This window comes from Acartia tonsa, chromosome 6 (genome assembly GCF_053477335.1).
Source record: "Acartia tonsa isolate MP-2025a chromosome 6, ASM5347733v1, whole genome shotgun sequence".
Lineage (NCBI taxonomy): Eukaryota > Metazoa > Arthropoda > Copepoda > Calanoida > Acartiidae > Acartia > Acartia tonsa.
Genome location: NC_137265.1, coordinates 36,647,695 through 36,665,452, shown reverse-complemented (window position 1 = coordinate 36,665,452; position 17,758 = coordinate 36,647,695). Strand labels below are relative to the sequence as shown.

At 34.5% G+C, this 17,758-nt stretch overlaps 1 protein-coding gene across 1 annotated transcript; it reads left to right on the top strand.

The window, feature by feature from the left end:
• The first annotated feature begins 6,240 nt into the window (after positions 1 to 6,240).
• LOC145322531 (phenoloxidase-activating factor 2-like) lies at positions 6,241 to 8,423 on the top strand. Its single transcript, XM_080164633.1, has one exon. The coding sequence runs from the start codon at positions 6,375 to 6,377 to the stop codon at positions 8,208 to 8,210; it is 1,836 nt and encodes a 611-aa protein (XP_080020759.1). The 5' UTR covers positions 6,241 to 6,374; the 3' UTR covers positions 8,211 to 8,423.
• The last annotated feature ends 9,335 nt before the right edge of the window (positions 8,424 to 17,758 follow it).

The following is a 17,758-nucleotide window of genomic DNA, read 5'->3' as shown; positions in this document are numbered from 1 at the left end:
TTGCAAGACACTGAAGAATGAGAAGTAACTTTATAAAAGGCAAATGGCAAATAAGGCAGTGGTGAAATTTAAAAGACTCTTTTTTAATAATTAAGAAATTTAAGGGTTAATATTCGCTGATTACAACTGGTTTTTTGCCATACTGAAAATTCATGTATAACATCGTATTACAGACAATTTTCACGAATATTAAAATAAAAATAATAAAATTAATACCAGTTTTGTTAGCCCCTGGACTAGGGATAACTGGTTTTATTCTTATATTTTAATTTCCGCGGCAAGCTGTTTATAACACTATGTGATAAATAATTATTATCCTGTTATGTTTAAGAAACCCTTGTAGTAATTATGAGATAGGGGCTTTACAATAATATAAATAATGAGGGAGTAATGCTTTGACCCGTAAACAGGTAAAACTAATTAGTAAGTAGTTTTTGTAAAAAAAAATTCATAGTATTACCAATAAGGCTCCGAATCCGATTCAAATCAGCTGGATTAAGACCGGTTTTAAGCTACAGTAAAATTCAAAAAAGATTAACTAAAGAATATTTTTAGTGTTGATTTCTTTTCAGGGACGCTTTTTTAAAGTCTAAAGATGATTGCATGAATAAAAATAATTTTATGCGAAAAAATGCTATGATTTTTTTTATTTGGACTGTCCTTTTGTCAAATACAAAGTCACTTGAGACTGTAAGGTTGAAAGATAACAACTATACACACCTTATCCTTTCTTTAGGGATCTTAGGGATAAGACAATGGACGATAAATTTATATACATCTCCAATGATATTAAACAAGATAACTCCTTTTGTAGAACAAAATTATTGGTTGAAACATTTTGACACTACTTGTTGTAAACTAGCGAATTAAAATTCAGTAAAAGTATCCAAAGTTTCTGAGCCAACGAATAAGATAAAGTGGTTATAAAACTTTAAGTACCATTGTAACTAACAGCCCAATGTTCCCTGAATCCTTTCATTAAAGTTTAATTTTAAAAGCGAAGGTTTTCTATAATTATGAACTGTCCGTAACGGATAACTCTTATCCATTGAATACTTAGCATGATGATTCTTGTAATATTCAGGTAAAAATATCATTGTTCAATTTTCTATTCTTTCGTTTTTTTTTATGACCACTGATCATTTGCTTTCTAAATCACTTTATTTGTTTGTTAATCCATGATTTTTAGTCCTTTGTTACTAATGAATGGTAATACGTAAGACATTTAGTGTTTTCTCTTTGAAAAAGAAATTTTGGATCATGGAAAGAAAACAAAGTAGGGGGTTTCTTCGTATTTTCACAGTGGCCTTTTTCCAATTTCTAGCACCTGCGGGAGGCTCTACTAACCCAGCGGGGCCAATTTCCTAACCTAAAATAACAGATAAAAAGCTACTGTGAAAATACGACAAAACCAGCTACTTCGTTTTCTTTCCATGGTCCGATATTTAAACATAAATTTTGGTATGATCTACAAGAAAAATTGAGTATATCATTGTGATTAAAATAATTCTCAATTTGATCAACATAATTTAATAGTTTTATTTCTCTGGTTCTATAATAAATTTTGAACTTTTTCGCCTTGCAAAATTGTTGCAAAACTAATGGTTGCCCTATAGAATTTGCAAGGTTATACACACTTTCACATTTTTAGTAGAGCAGTGTGGGGATCTTAAGGAGGATAAATTAGGAGGATAAATTAGTTTACATTGGGGATCTAATGGGATAAGACAATAGCCGAAAATTTTTTGTATATCCCCAATGATGATACACAAAATTACTCCTTTTGTAGATTACAATAAGTGGTTGAAACATTTGGACACTGAACTTAATAAACCAACCAATATCCAAACAAAATTGAATAAAAGTCCCCAAAGTTGTTGGGTCAACAAAAAAGAAAGCGTTATTTTAAAAGTTTTGGGAGAAGTGTAATTAACAGCCCAATGTCCCCTCCCTCTCTTTTATACTCTTAATTATGATAAACAATATGACCCCTTTCTGTAAACTAAAATTATTGGTGAAAATGTTTAGACACTGTTAGTTTGTACAAACCAATCATGGTTTAATAAAAGCTACGTAATGAGCTGAGAACGTCTTTATAAACCTTTGGGTACCATTACAATTTTCAGTCCAATGTCCTCTTCCTCCCAGAGGTATTAACATCTAAAAATTCGCGAAAACGTGATTTTCTAGGCTGCTTTTTAAAATAGATGGCTCGAAATTTCCTATTCTTTACAGCTTGTATATATTTTACTTTTTCTGACTGTCTGTCTGTCGGTATTTCTATTTGATAATTTCTGTGGGGGAAATATAAATAGCTGAAATTTAGAGGACGCCTATGTACCTTTGTACTTTCTTGCGTACATTTTCGGACTGCTGGGTATCTGTCAAAGCTTAAAATAGTGGCGAAATAGAATTCCCTAGTTGTACTTTTATCTTTGGTGTCCACCACCGCGGAAAGTCTAAACTAAATAAAAACCCAAATACGCAATACGCGCAGCTACAGCAAGGAAATGCGCGTAAGAAAACATTAAAAGTCTGTACCATGAAAATTTAATTTCCTTACATGGTAATTCCTAGGCTATGCCATACTTGTTATTAAGAGAAATCTATGAATATTAAGATTTTGTATAATTTCAATAAAAACTGGATATTAGACAACTATATAGTAGAGATTTGCAGTTTACACATTTATTGCGTTTGAACCTTTTTTCACCATTATTTCTTATTGGCTAAATTAAGCCTTCTTCAGGATTACGTACGTCCATTTTAAACATGTTAATTTTTTACGATTTTAACAACAAATTTTTATGTGATCTAATTATAAGATTGATCTGATTTTTGGTATACTGATTCCTGGGACAAAAAAGTACAGTATCATATGCGAAGCAACTCTATAATCAAGTCCTAAAAATGTAAGTATGTCCATAAACATCATCCTGTATCCAGCAGTTTTTCAACATATATACTTAAAATTTTGCTTCGGCATTTATACATTTATATTCTGATTATTCAGTTCTGACACTATACAAGTGTTAGTGTCCGTTTGTCCTACCGTTTCAATGCTTCGCTTTTATGGATGTTGCCATCCTTGTTTTTTTTTTTATAAAATTAGGGGAAATATTTATGAAATTAGGCATTTCTATATAAGCCTTAGAGGCTTAGATGCAATTATCAAACTTAAAAGGGAAGAGTTTATATAGACAGACATACATAGTTTTCTATAAAAGTAATCAAACCTAAATATAATCACCATGTAAGTTTTGAAAAACATAGGACAATTCTAACAAAAAATAAAGTCATGGCTATAGCGAAAGAAGCGATAAATGGATGTTTATTTGAGAAACACACACGAACAATATATAAAAGTTAAGCCTTCAGAAAGCTGTAATAAAAAATATTTCATCTTTTAAAGGAGGCTTTTAAAATGTCCAAACAGAATGGGATATAAAAATGAGTATTACTAGATTTCACTGCATTTTTGTAGCTAGGCAGACTACACACACACTGTACTGATTTTTAAAACCACAATCTTTTTGTACAAAACTGAAAACTTTCCGCGGATATTAAAATGAAAACTTATAAGATTAAAACCAGTTTTGTTAGCCCTGAGGGGCCGAAGGCCAGACTAACATGATTTTTCTGACCTTACGGATATCATTCGATTTCGAAGCCAAACTGGAAATATTATTATATCATTTTTTGAAAGTTTTGTCCACCTAAAACGCTAGTGCACGTTACGCGCTGGGTCGGCCACTCTGAACCAATCTGGTACGCGTCAGCTCTGCGCTCAAAATATTAGACTTATTCATACTAGACTCTCAGAAGATGAAAAAATGAAGTAAAGAATTAATTAAAACCAACTAAAAAGTATTTCCGATAGTGATAAGGCTGATTATAACTTTTAACATCTAAAAAGCTTATGATCCCTCACACTCTCTCTATCTTTAATCTGTATGTCTGTTTGTCTGAATTTCTGTCTCTATGAATGCCTGTGTGTTTGTCTGTATTTATGTCTGTCTGTGTGTTTGTCTGTCCTTCTGAATGATTGTACGTCTTTCTATATGTATGTATGTCTGTCTGTAAGTCATGTAATGATGAGTTTTGTTTAAAAATATAAATATATGGAATTCTTTTAAAATGAACTGTTGATTGCTACTATTTAACTCTATTAAAAAATCTCCAAGAAACTTATGGAGGGTTGGGGGGTGAATACATTTCTAGGGTGTTAATTCAGAGGAGGGAAAAATAGGAAGAGAAGAAAAGTGGTTGGAACTTGGAAACTAAGTTTTTTTCTACAGGGGTGGTGACACTAAAAAGTTATTCTGAGCTGGATCTTTTAATGTGTAGCCGTTGTCGCTAACCTAATATCTATCTTTACATCAAATTGGCTACGCGTAACCGTGGCCAAATAAAAATAAAATTTAAAAATAAAAAAAAAAATTATTTTTTGGTTGGGCCATAGAAGATTTTAGAGATCCATATTTCTAGGATAGCTGGCATTGCTCTGTAAAATCTTTTAAAATCCATATTTTATTGACAGCAGTGGCGACGGCTACCGCTACGATTACGGCCACGGCTACGACAGCGCAACGGCTACACATTTAAAGATCCAGCTCTGGTAAATTACGAAAATAGATCCAATCAGAAATGTAGGCCTAAATAAGAACTTTATCATAAAAAGTATTAATAAAGTAGCACGTCAATAACATTTGAGCAACTTTTTGATGAAATAAAAAATTAAGATTTGCACATCAAAAATTTTTGTTTTTCTTCTGCAGTGCATTGTTAATAAATCACCGCATATGGCATTTTAGTAAAATGGTGAAATATTAGCACATGCTTATTGTTTTGAGGAATCTTCAGAAGTATATCTTGAATATCAGCCAATAAAATCACTGACCATAGTTGGATGACGAACAGACAGACATTTCGAAATATAGAGTAGCTTTTTTTATCTTACATACAGACGCTAGGACATTAAATAAAGTAAAATGTACAATCATAAGATTTAATCTTATAATTGTACATTCTATATCCGAGGAAAGCTGTTTATAATACGATGCGAGAAATAACTAAACTGTACTAAAGATAAAAAGGTAGATTATAATTTCTACATGCAATAAATTTGTTTCAATAACTTTGCATTTTAATTGTCCTTGACATCAAAGCGTTAAATGTGAAAAAACACACATGTTGAAAAAATAAAACTTGTATCATTTCGATTATTTACTAAGTATATTTGCGATAACTTTTATTTAATGAAATCTTCCAATTTTTAACGTGTACAAAACGGCCTGCTTAATTGCTTCAAGATCCATGTCAGATCTATATAGGAAATAAATGTCTATAAACGAGCTCAAGTTTTCCAAGGAATATATGATTAAAACTCATAGTGCTCCAATAATCCATAATAAACTCTCATTGCCCAGAACGATAAGACCCATTATTTTACTTTATTAAAAACAAATTCATTTTTTTTCATTTCATGTTGCTATTTACCTTATATTGATGTACTTAATTTCTAATCATAAAAAAGAAAATTTAAATTTATAATATAATAAATTTAAGAAAACTCTGTTTTAAAAGAATTCGATTGTGGCGACATTTTGTGTGGTCAAATATTAAACTAAAATTGTAATCATCATCATTAACCCTTTGGTGATGGTAATGTAAAGGAAAAAATATAATTTGAAAAATCTTTTTAAAATCATTTAAATTATTAAATATTTACTTTCTTTTAGATAGTAATGCCGGGTGAGGAAAATAGATTTATTGAGAAATAGATATGCATATAGAAAACTAGCCAATAGGGAGATAATTATATCGAGCCAACTCTAGTCTATAAATAAGAAAGATACAAAAAACATTAAATACAATTTTAAATATTTGAAAAAACTTATTCTACTCATTTATTAAATTAATATTATGTTATTAAATTTCCCCCTTTATTATTAATGCCTAAAACCATGTCGAAATTCTAGAGTATTTGAGACTAAGAAATTTGGAAAGAAATTGATTAATTAACTAAAATTTTAAACATTTATTAAATCGGGAAGTTTGAAAATATTTGATCAATTGGGAAGTTTGGCTTAGTGTAGCACTTTTTTGTTAAGAGCGCGCTTAGCGAAGTACATACACACACAGTGGAAGTAAGAAAAAGAAAAGATAGGAGAGGGGGAAAGAAAGAGAGCGGTACGGTAGAGGAGGGGGGGGGGGGGGGGGATATATATGGCCCGGGAAACCAGGCTTTTGTGAATTTGTATCTGTGTAAAATTTTTGAGTTGGTAGGAAATCCCAGCCATTGAGAGGAGAAGGAGAGTATATCTTGAGCCGCGCACTCTAACCAACCATCAGTTCACAATACACAACAGAACATGAAACAACTTATCAAGTTAGTAGCAGGAGTTACTATATTATCTCTGGCGGCTGCCGCGCCACAGCTGCCGGCTGGAGTTGATGCTGATATTGTTAAAGATATCTTTGGAAACTCTGGTTTTGGAGGAAGTTATGGTGGAGGTGAGGATACTGCAGCAGCTCAGCAAAGCCAAACCTCAAATAATAACATTGGTGTTGTAGTTAATATTGTTAAGGAGGAAGGACCTGCTGACTACAACGAGGCTGCCTATGCCAGTGAGCCCATTGACAAAGCTACTGTTGAGATCAATGCTGACTTTGAAACATGTGCCGAGTACACTGACCAGTTTGGTTATGAATGTGTGCCCTACTATCAGTGCCACAATGGCACTATTATCACTGATGGTGCCGGTCTTATTGATATCAGAAATGGATTTGGAGCCCTGAACGCTGAGGACAGCAAGTGCCCCGGCTTCCTGGATGTGTGCTGCAAGGATCCTGACTTCATTCCTCCTCCCCCACCCAAGCAGGTGTACAAGCCAAGGTGTGGCCGTCGCAACACTGCTGGTGTTGGTGCCAGAATCCAGGGATTCAAGGCTGATGAGTCTCAGTTTGCTGAGTGGCCTCATATGTGCGCTGTTCTCCATGACAAGCCTGATGCCAACGGTGGTACCAACAATTTGTACAAGTGCGGTGGATCTTTAATTGCTCCTGGTGTCATTCTAACTGCTGCTCACTGTATCAATGACCTGAAGCCCTATCCCGAGCAGGTTAAGGTGAGATGTGGCGAGTGGGACACACAGAACCAGATCGAACCCTACCCTCACCAGGACAGGTATGGTGCTGACATCCAGATCCACCCTGAGTTCAACCCCAAGAATTTGGCCAATGACTTTGCTCTCATCTTTATGGCCGAGGAGTACAACCTGGACTTCCATGTTGATACTGTCTGTCTGCCCCAACCTGGAGACGTCTTTGACTATAATACCTGTTTTGCCACTGGCTGGGGTAAGGACAAGTTTGGTGCTGCTGGTGAATATCAAGTTGTTCTGAAGGAGATTGCCCTTGGTGTTGTGCCCAGAGATACTTGCCAGAGCAAGCTGAGAGGAACTAGGCTGGGTGGCAAGTTCAAGCTGGATGAATCCTTCATGTGCGCTGGCGGTGAGAAGGGAAAGGATACCTGCAAGGGAGATGGTGGCAGCCCTCTGGTTTGTCCTCGCAAGAACGACCCTACTCATTATGAACAGGCTGGTATTGTTGCCTGGGGTATTGGCTGCGGCGAGAATGGAGTTCCCGGTGTTTATGCTGATGTTAGCCAGGCTGTCTGCTGGATTGACCAGGTCATGACCTGCCACTATGGAGGCTCTTCAGGTGATTACAACTCCTACTGGGGCTATGAGGAGGGACAGTGTGGTGCCTGGTTGGAGGGAAGACTGTCTGCCCTTGACCAGCAAATTGAACAGAACGCCAGATTTGCCAAAATCTTCCAGGCCCAGAGAAATGCCTACACCCAGTGCAACGTCAACTGGTTGACAGCTGTTGTTGAGTCAGAATCTGGACCCTACACCAATGGCGGCAGCACAACAAACAACAACAACAATGAGGAATTTGGCGGAGTTGATCTTGGTGGATTTGAACGTGATGGCGCCTACTCAGGTACCGTTGCTGGAGCCGTTGACAGCGGTCTCGGCGGCAGTTCTGACGGTTCTCCGGAGAAGAGTGTTGCTGGTCCTTATTCTGCAGCTGGTGGTGATGGCAGCAATTCTGCCGCTGGTGCTGATGGCAACAATTCTGCCGGCGTTGCCGCTGTCATTGTTGAAGCTGCCAAAGAAGCTGCACCCGGACCTGTATATTGAATAAACAATTAGTTTATATCTTTCTTTTTCTACCTTTTACATAGAAAAAGACATTTTTTATGGTAATTTATTTTTGCCTGAAAATGTGATCTTACTTGCCTCTCAATTATTTGTATGTTAATATTGTATATTATCTCTCTCTACACTTGCTTTAGAATTCATTCAGACCTTTTATTTATAATTATATGCGAATAAATCTACATAATATAAAAACTTTCTTTTTATCTTCATATTTTGAATGTATCTAAAATCAAATACAACTATGTTCAAAAGTAGCGCAGCAATAACAAAGGAACAAAATTTTACACAAAAAAATTAATAGGTAAATATTATGTATGTAGTAAAATCAGAATTCCTATAGAGCAATTTCTTGAAAATCGGTTAACTTATATGACAAGTTTCATATATAACAAGGATGACAACATCCATAAAAGCGAAGCACTGAAACGGTAGGACAAACGGACATTAACACTTGTATAGTGTTAGAACTTGATTATCATAATATAAATTTATAAGAGTCAAAGCAAAATTGTAAGTAAATTTGTTGAAAAACTGCTTGATACAGGAAAATTTTAATGGACATACTTACATTTTTAGGACTTGATTATAGAGTTGCTTCGCTTAATACATTATACTTTGTTGTCCCAGGAATCAATATACCAAAAATCAGATCAATCCGATGATTAGATCACATAAACAATTTGTTGTTAGAAAAGTAAAAAAATCAACATGTTTAAAATGGACGTACGGACATTCTAGTAATGATTATAGAGTTGCTACGCTTTCTAAATCGTACCTAACAACTACAGGAATCACCATGCAAAATTTGAAATCGATAGGACAATTCTAACATGCCTAAATTAACGGAAAAAGCTATCCGTTACGGACGGACGGACGGACGGACCGACCCTAATTATAGAAAAGCTTCGCCTTTAAAAATTATGTTTGGTCAATAGATTTAATCTTAATCAACAAAAAATAATCTGTTAGTAAATTTTTATAACTGATATAAATAAGAAGAATTATAATATATCATGTAGTCGATGAATCTTTAAGCTATTATCTTTTTAAAAGCGAAGCTTTTCTATAATTAGGGTCGGTCCGTCCGTCCGTACGTCCGTCCGTACGTCCGTCCGTCCGTCCGTCCGAGATAGATAGCTTTTATTCGTTAATTTAGGCAGGTTAGAATTGTCCTATCGATTTCAAATTTTGCATGATGATTCCTGTAGTAGTTAGGTACGATTTAGAAAGCGTAGCAACTCTATAATCATTACCAGAATGTCCGTACGTCCATTTTAAACATGTTGATTTTTCTACTTTTTTAACAACAAATTTTTATGTGATCTAGTTATCCGTTTGATCTGATTTTTTGTATATTGATTCATGGGACAACAAAGAACAATAGTATAAGCGAAGCAACTCTATAATCAAGTCCGAAAAATGTAAGTATGTCCATAAACATTATCCTGTATCAAGCAGTTTTTGAGCAAATTTACTTACAATTTTGCTTCGACTGTTTCGTTTCTTTTATATTCTTATTATTCAGTTCAGACACTATACAAGTTTTAATGTCCGTTTGTCCTACCGTTTCAGTGCTTCGCTTTTATGGATGTTGTCATCCTTGTTAGATTTCAACTGTGATAGATTTAGGCTATATTTTTGCCCTCACTTCTAGATACTAGTAGCGAAGCTGCTAGTTTTAAGAAAAAGTTGTACAACGCAGTCAAGCTTTTTTTCTGTCCCAGTACTAACTAACCATTTTAGCCATTTTTAAAAGCGAAGCTTTTCTATAATTAGGGTCGGTCCGTCCGTCCGTCCGTACGTCCGTCCGTACGTCCGTCCGTCCGTCCGTCCGAGATAGTTAGCTTTTATTCGTTAATTTAAGCATGTTAGAATTGTCCTATCGATTTCAAACTTTGCATGGTGATTTCTGTAGTAGTTAGGTACGATTTAGAAAGCGTAGCAACTCTATAATCATTACCCAAATGTCCATACGTCCATTTTAAACATGTTGATTTTTTTACTTTTTTAAATAGCTTTTATTCGTTAATCTAAGCATGTTAGAATTGTCCTATCGATTTCAAATTTTGCATGGTAATTCCTGTAATAGTTAGGTACGATTTAGAAAGCGTAGCAACTCTATAATCATTACCAGAATGTCCGTACGTCCATTTTAAACATGTTGATTTTTCTACTTTTTTAACAACGAATTTTTATATGATCTAATTATCCGTTTGATCTGATATTTGGTATATTGATTCCTGGGACGACAAAGAACAATATTTTAAGCGAAGCAACTCTATAATCAAGCCCTAAAGATGTAAGTATGTCCATAAACGTTATCCTGTATCAAGCAGTTTTTCAACAAATTTACTTGCAATTTTGCTTCGAATCTTATACTTTTATATTCTGATTATTCAGTTCAGACACTATTTAAGTATTAATGTCCGTTTGTCCTACCGTTTCAGTGCTTCGCTTTTATGGATGTTGTCATCCTTGTTCTTTCTAAAACTCAACCCCTTCCTGTCCATTTTACAATGACTCCAAAGCACAGAAATCCATGAATAAAAAAGATAGATTATTATTGGGCTATAATTTACCATGCCGTTTTGTCCTTTATAAACTACTAGCGGCTTCGCCCCTAGCCTCTAGGGGCTTTGCCCCATGAGGTTTGATCAACCTAATTTTTTGTATTTTGGATTTAAAAAGAAAAAGTAAAAAAAAAAATTTTTTTGGGGGGGAGGGGGGGTATTTTTCATTTTTGGGGGGGGTTGGGGGTGTCCCACCCCCCAAGAAAATAGCTTAAAACCATCACAGGACCAGTAGGTATATTCCCTGAAGAGTAGAGCCCAATCGGTTCAGTGGTTACTGAGATCTTAAGCTTCTGACGGACAGACGGACGGACAGACATCGTTCTACTTTGTATTATAGATGGGGATGGAATAATTAGTATAGTTATGGAGCTATACAAAGTGTGTTAAAAAATCAGCCATGTGAGGTCAGTCATATGAGGTATTATTCATCTCTTTTTTGGGGGTTTTCTTTCCCAAATCTCCTCTAATCCCTCATTTTTATGAAGTCACATTGCTGATTTATTTAGACACTTTGTAAAGCTTCATAGTTAAATGAAACATATGATTAGAAAGAACATGCCAATACAACTAACATATTGTTATTGGGCTAAATCATATAAAATTTATTAGTTTAGGGGTAAGGTATTTTAAAAAAAGGTTTAAAATAGGTTAGGTTATGTGTCCACTCCGACGTTAGTCACTTCTGTGTTTGTCCTAGGACCTAGACTAGGAGTTATGATTTCCTATCATTCCTTCATATCTATGTAGGGCTAAGGAAACCCTAGCTCCTAGCACCGGTGTCCTGGATAGGAAACAGGTTTTTTTTGAGTTACGTATGACAAGACCTATATTTCTATGACCAGGCATGTATGACAATTCAGCACATAACTTTCATTAAATCACAGCTGATCATTTTTGTGGATTTTTTTGAAAATTACTTTTTTACCCAAATTTTCATAGTTTTTCCCTCAAAAAATCACTATATTCTCACATTTTCAGCTTAGTTATTCTAAATTCATGAAAAAAAGTATAATAGATGACAGCTATAACAAGATCAATAACCTCAATTGACTATTCTAAGATTTGAAGGTAAAACATAGATCCTGGATGTGATAAAAGGTTCCTCTGAGGTTCCACCAAAGAAGTTTAAACAAATCAGAATCAGCAATGATTTTGTACAATGTTTTCATTGCAGTATTGACAAGTAAATCACTTCTAGATACCAAGCATGTGGAGAATTGGTAAATTTATTTCATTACTTAAACCAGGGAAACCTGACAATCAGGGTTCCAGCTACTGCCCTGTCTTACTTCTTTATCCTGCCTGCATGATTCGTCCCAACCTGAATGATGCTGTTAAACTTGCAGACCAATATTATGGCTTTCACACAGGCAGGTTCACTACCACTGCCTTACAGAGTAATAATACCTTAACCCATTAGTGACGAACCGGCTTTTAACACCCGGTTCCAGAAAATGCCAAAAAAAACGGTTCTCAGTTTTAGGATTGCATCATTCTCAGTATGAATCCCCCCTCTACTACCCTGGTTTTCATTTCCCCCTGGAGCAGGCAGTTTTGCTTACTTCCGTTTGCCGGTACAGCTCAACAAAATTTGAAAACCAAGAAAAACGAGGTGATTTTAAAATACCCCTCCTAACTTTTTTGTTTATACAGTAAAGTTAGTGATTTTTTTCGTGAAATTTAAAGTTTATTGGCAACTACATTCATTTGTGAATTCGTTTTATTCAAATTATTATTTTTTATATGATTTTTTTATCATTTTTTTACGTTCTATATAGCTCCGGCTCGACGTGAGTAAAGATACCCGCTAGTTTTATTGCCCTGCTCGGCGCGAGTAAAGATACCCGTCCACATATAATATCAAAGTTTTAAAACTTCTAGGAAACGGGCTTTTTTAACTGAAAAGGGTGTCAACTATAGCCAAAACACTAAATGTGATATAAATCGTTTTGTATCTTACTTGTAGCTCTATCAATTACATGAGGTTATGTAGTTTTCAATTACGGATTGTATCGTAGTATTAGCTACTCTACAACTCACTTTGGACATTCAAAAATTACATTTCTAATTTTTTGGGCCAAATAACCGGGTATTTAGGACAAAACTGGGCTTGAATGCCGGGGGAAAGCACCAAAAACGCCAAAAGTGGTTATATATGCCGAACGGTTTCTTTACTCACGCCGAACCGGGTTTTATTGCAACTTTCCTGTGCACGCCACTAGAGCAAAAAAAAAAAATTGGAATTCCGTTTTTACCATAACAAAGCTTCCCTGAAATTTTCAGCTTGATCGGTCCATAAAAGTGGCGCTCGGCACTAATGGGTTAATCAACAACAGCCTGAACAATAAGAAACCCGTTTTCAGAACAGTGCCAGTTACCATCTTTCAAAGGCTTTTGACACTGTAAACAATGAAGTTCTGCTGCATAATATTATACACTAAAATGAATGAGTACTTGAAACGTTTTCATGTGTATTCCTTAGAGGTAGACAACAATTTGTTGTTATCAGAGGATCTAGATCTGCATACAAATCTGCCAAACGGCTGTCCTACAAGGAGGGGTCCTATACCCTGTACTCTTCAATCTGTAAATTTCATCAATGCCAACACCTCACTCTAAATACATCTTGTTCCCTGTGCTGATAACTCCAACAGCATAGGTCCCCTTATTGATCCTTATGTCAAGGACATAAAAGCTTACTTAGCAGTTCTTGATGATTGGTTAAAAAGCCAGAACCCATTTATTTCTCCAGCCATATCATTTACAATAGTCTTTACCACCTTTTAGAATGAAGCAGGCACTGTCGTCATTGTAAAGGTCAATGTTGAAACAGTACCATAAGGCACACATCCTAAATTCTTATGTTATGTGACAATCTTTTCTATATCGACCATCTTGTTAAGGAGCCTAGAAACAAACTAAACTCTAAAAACAAAATGCTTGAAGCTCTTTCCAACAGAGGAAAAGAAAAGTAAGTCATAGTAAATACATACAAAGCAATTTGCCATCATTGAAAAACTGCATGCAAAAACCAAGATTATGCCAGTAATGTACCATTAACAGATACTTAGCAAGCATGTTTATCCTGTCAACAATAACACAAAATCACCTATACATGACAAATCTGGTCCCACCACCCTCTAAACACTTTAAGGCAGAGAAAAAAAACAGGAATTCCCAACTAGATCTGTCTACAGACCTACAGATCCAGACTCAAGAAGACACAGAATATGTCAGAAATACCAACAGAAACCAAAATGACAATAAAGTTCTAAACATACCAGCCCCAGCCATCAGAAACATGAAAACTCATTACCCAGAACAGCTAAAACCCCCCTGGCCCAATACTTCCAGGTTACAATGTTTACCTGAATACCTTAAAGGCCAGAGTAAACAAGAATCAGGTGCAGTTTGTGTCTGACACTGGCAAGAATTTCACACAACCACCATCATTTCAACTGCAACCACAACCCATCAGCACCTAGAGACCTTCGAAAGTAGCCACTGAAACTGACTGTTTCCAATCATGATGAGCAGCAACAAACAATAACAGAGGAACTATTTAGACATCAAGTCAGCAAGGAATCAATATTGAGCAAGATAACTTGACAATATTACAATGAAAACTTTATACAGAATCATTGCTGATTCTGAAGCATGTTAGTTTAAACTTCATTGGTGGAACCTCAGAGGGACATCTTATTACAGCCAGGAACTATGCTATAACAATTCATGAGGCATGCATGAGGGACATGAAAAGTAAGTATTTTTTGTGTTGACTACCAAAACAAACTTAAGTTTTGTTTAACTGTTTAGACATTAATTCAAATAACTCTTACCCAACTTCTAGACTACAAATCTTAGATTAGTCAATTGATTCTGAAAGATCTTGTTATTGATGATAACAAAATCTTTGGTTCAGCTGTCATCTTTTATACTTTTCTTTAAATAAATTTAGATTAAATAAGCTGTAAATATGAGAACATTGTGTTTTTTTGGAAAAACTATGAAAATTTGGGTAAAAAAGTAATTTTCAAAAAAATCCACATAAATGATCAGCTGTGATTTAATGAAAGTTATGTGCTGAACTGTCATACACGCCCGGTCATAGAAATATAGGTCTTGTCATAAGTAACTCAAAAGAAACCTGTTTCTTATCCAGGACACCGGTGCTAGACAAGCTTAAGAAATTTTTTCTACTCAGCTGCATCATTAACAGCCGTGAAATCCATAGTGTAAATAAAGGGAAGTCCAAAAGAACTTTTAAGTGACTAAAATGTGCACAATGATTTTCTCAATTATGACTATTTTTTGTAGCGAAGCTACTCTATAAAATTGTAGTGTCCTTCCTATTTTGATTATTTTAAAAAACTGTAACCTATATTATTTTTTAGTATTATTGCAGAAAATATTGACAAATAAAATTAATATTCAACGTTATATTTACTTAATATGACTGAAGTAAAACAATTATGAGCTTGTTATTGCTAATAACATTACTGCGCCACTTATGGATACAATTTTCCTTTTTTAAATTGATAATAATTATTTTGGAAATATTTAGGCTTGGTTGGCTTTAGTATGACTAACTTTTATTTATCAATTGTAAACAATGCTCGACAATTGAATTATATCCAAAGAAAACGAAGCTAAATAAAAGAATCTTCTATGTTGATAAAGCATATAAAACTTTACTATTTAAAGCAAGGATCATAAGGAAAAAGGATAAGAGGATGAATACTCACCCCTTTTTCATGGTAAAATACTACTTCCCCATCCCTAAATTTAGAAGCAGACGAAAATCAAAAACCGCCCAGGGCTTTTTGTAAGTCAATCATAAATAATAATGTGAATAAAAAGAAAAGCGATATTTAGCAAACAGCCGTGGGCGGTCAGAATCAGCTGAATGTTCATTATGAAAAAAATTTCCCCCTTTTTAGAAATAGAAGGATTCATCTTTCATGAACAATTTTTTTTAAATAAAAATAAAATTCTATGTAATTTTTAATTAAAACATTAAAACGAAAATATCTATTCTAATATTCTTGCCCTAAATATGGAAATAGTAAAAAGTAAAAAAATATTTTTTTTAATAATTTTTAATCCTCCCATTTAAGAAGTAGTGGAATAGCATTAAATTTTAGCGCGGCAACAGCGCTGAGTAGGCCTCTAGGCCCACTGCCTATTTTCGTCTTCTAGTTGCTTCGATTCCTCTCTTTTATTTTTTTCTCTATGGCAAGGATCTTAAATGTTAAGACAATGGGCGATAAATTCATGTATGATGAACAAACCTTACCCTTTCTGATGATTGAAATTATTGGTGGCTGTATCTAATAGCATTATGAAGTAAAAAGGTGTGTTGACTCAAAGTGTCAACGTGCAAAGAACCCTTACCCCTCAATTTTGAAATAAAACGAGAAATATTTTCTTCTTCTCGTGCATAACCCCTGCGGTTGACCCTAACCCTGCGGTGCTACTCTGTACCTAATATTACATTTCTTAACCTGAGCTAAACTTAACTAATAAAAACTCGAGAAACTACAATATGGGGGTGGGGGGGTTACTGTCATCGAATTAGTACTTTTAGGAAACCCACCAATGAAAATAAGAAAAAGCATGGTCTTAAAGTTAGCTATTGCATGTTACTAGAGAAAATTTCTATAGATAAAAACATATAATTTTCTAGTTATGTGCCCTTTTTTCAGCAAATAAATGTTTTTTAAACAATCATAAACTAGAAATAATAGGTATTCTTTATCTAAAGTAAATGGCCCTTTAAACGTTTAGATTTTTTTAAAAGCGAAGCTTTTCTATAATTAGGGTCGGTCCGTCCGTACGTCCGTAACGGATAGCTTTTTTCGTTAATTTGGACATGTTAGAATTGTCCTATCGATTTCAAATTTTGCATGGTGATTCCTTTAGTAGTTAGGTACGATTTAGAAAGCGTAGCAACTCTATAATCATTACCAAAATGTCCGTACGTCCATTTTAAACATGTTGATTTTTAAAAAAAATTTTAATTACCTAGTTTTTTTCGTTAATTTAGGCATGTTAGAATTGTCCTATCGATTTTGAATTTTGCATGGTGATTCCTTTAGTAGTTAGGTACGATTTAGAAAGCGTAGCAACTCTATAATCATTACCAAAATGTCCGTACGTCCATTTTAAATATGTCGATTTTTTTACTTTTTTAAATAGTTTTTTTCGTTAATTTAGGCATGTTAGAATTGTCCTATCGATTTCAAATTTTGCATGGTGATTCTTTTAGTAGTTAGGCACGAGTTAGAAAGCGTAGCAACTCTATAATCATTACCAGAATGTCCGTACGTCCATTTTAAACATGTTGATTTTTTTTACATTTTTAACAACAAATTTGTATGTGACCTAATTATCCGATTGGTGTGATTTTTGGTATACTGATTCCTGAGACAACTATAAGCGAAGCAACTCTATAATCAAGTCCTAAAAATGTAAGTATGTCCATAATCATTATCCTGTATCAAGCAGTTTTTCAACAAATTTACTTACAATTTTGCTTTGACTCTTATACATTCGCATTCTGATTATTCAGTTCTGACATTATACAAGTGTTAATTTCCGTTTGTCTTACCGTTTCAGAGCTTCGCTTTTATGGATGTTGTCATCCTTGTTTTGTATTCGTTTTAGGTAGTCTTTGTATGCTTAGATTCCAGGTTTAAGGCCATTATGAAGAAAAAAATGTATCCTTTAAAACTTAAAGTCTTATGCAAAATATGTTAAAAGTTTTAATCTGATTTGAAAGAAGCTTCATTTTAGTCATTGGTCAAACGGATAACTTGATTATAGATTACAGTAGAAAAAAGCCCCCTCCCCACAAAAAACTCATAAAATAATCTCAAGGCTTCGTTCTTAAATAAATTGAACATTTGTTTAAGTTTATCCTCTCAAATTGATTTAATTTTCTCCCTAAAAGGG

What these genes read in the sequence shown, in the direction of transcription:
- LOC145322531 (XM_080164633.1), top strand. Translation starts at nt 6,375, where the DNA reads ATGAAACAACTTATCAAGTTAGTAGCAGGAGTTACTATATTATCTCTG.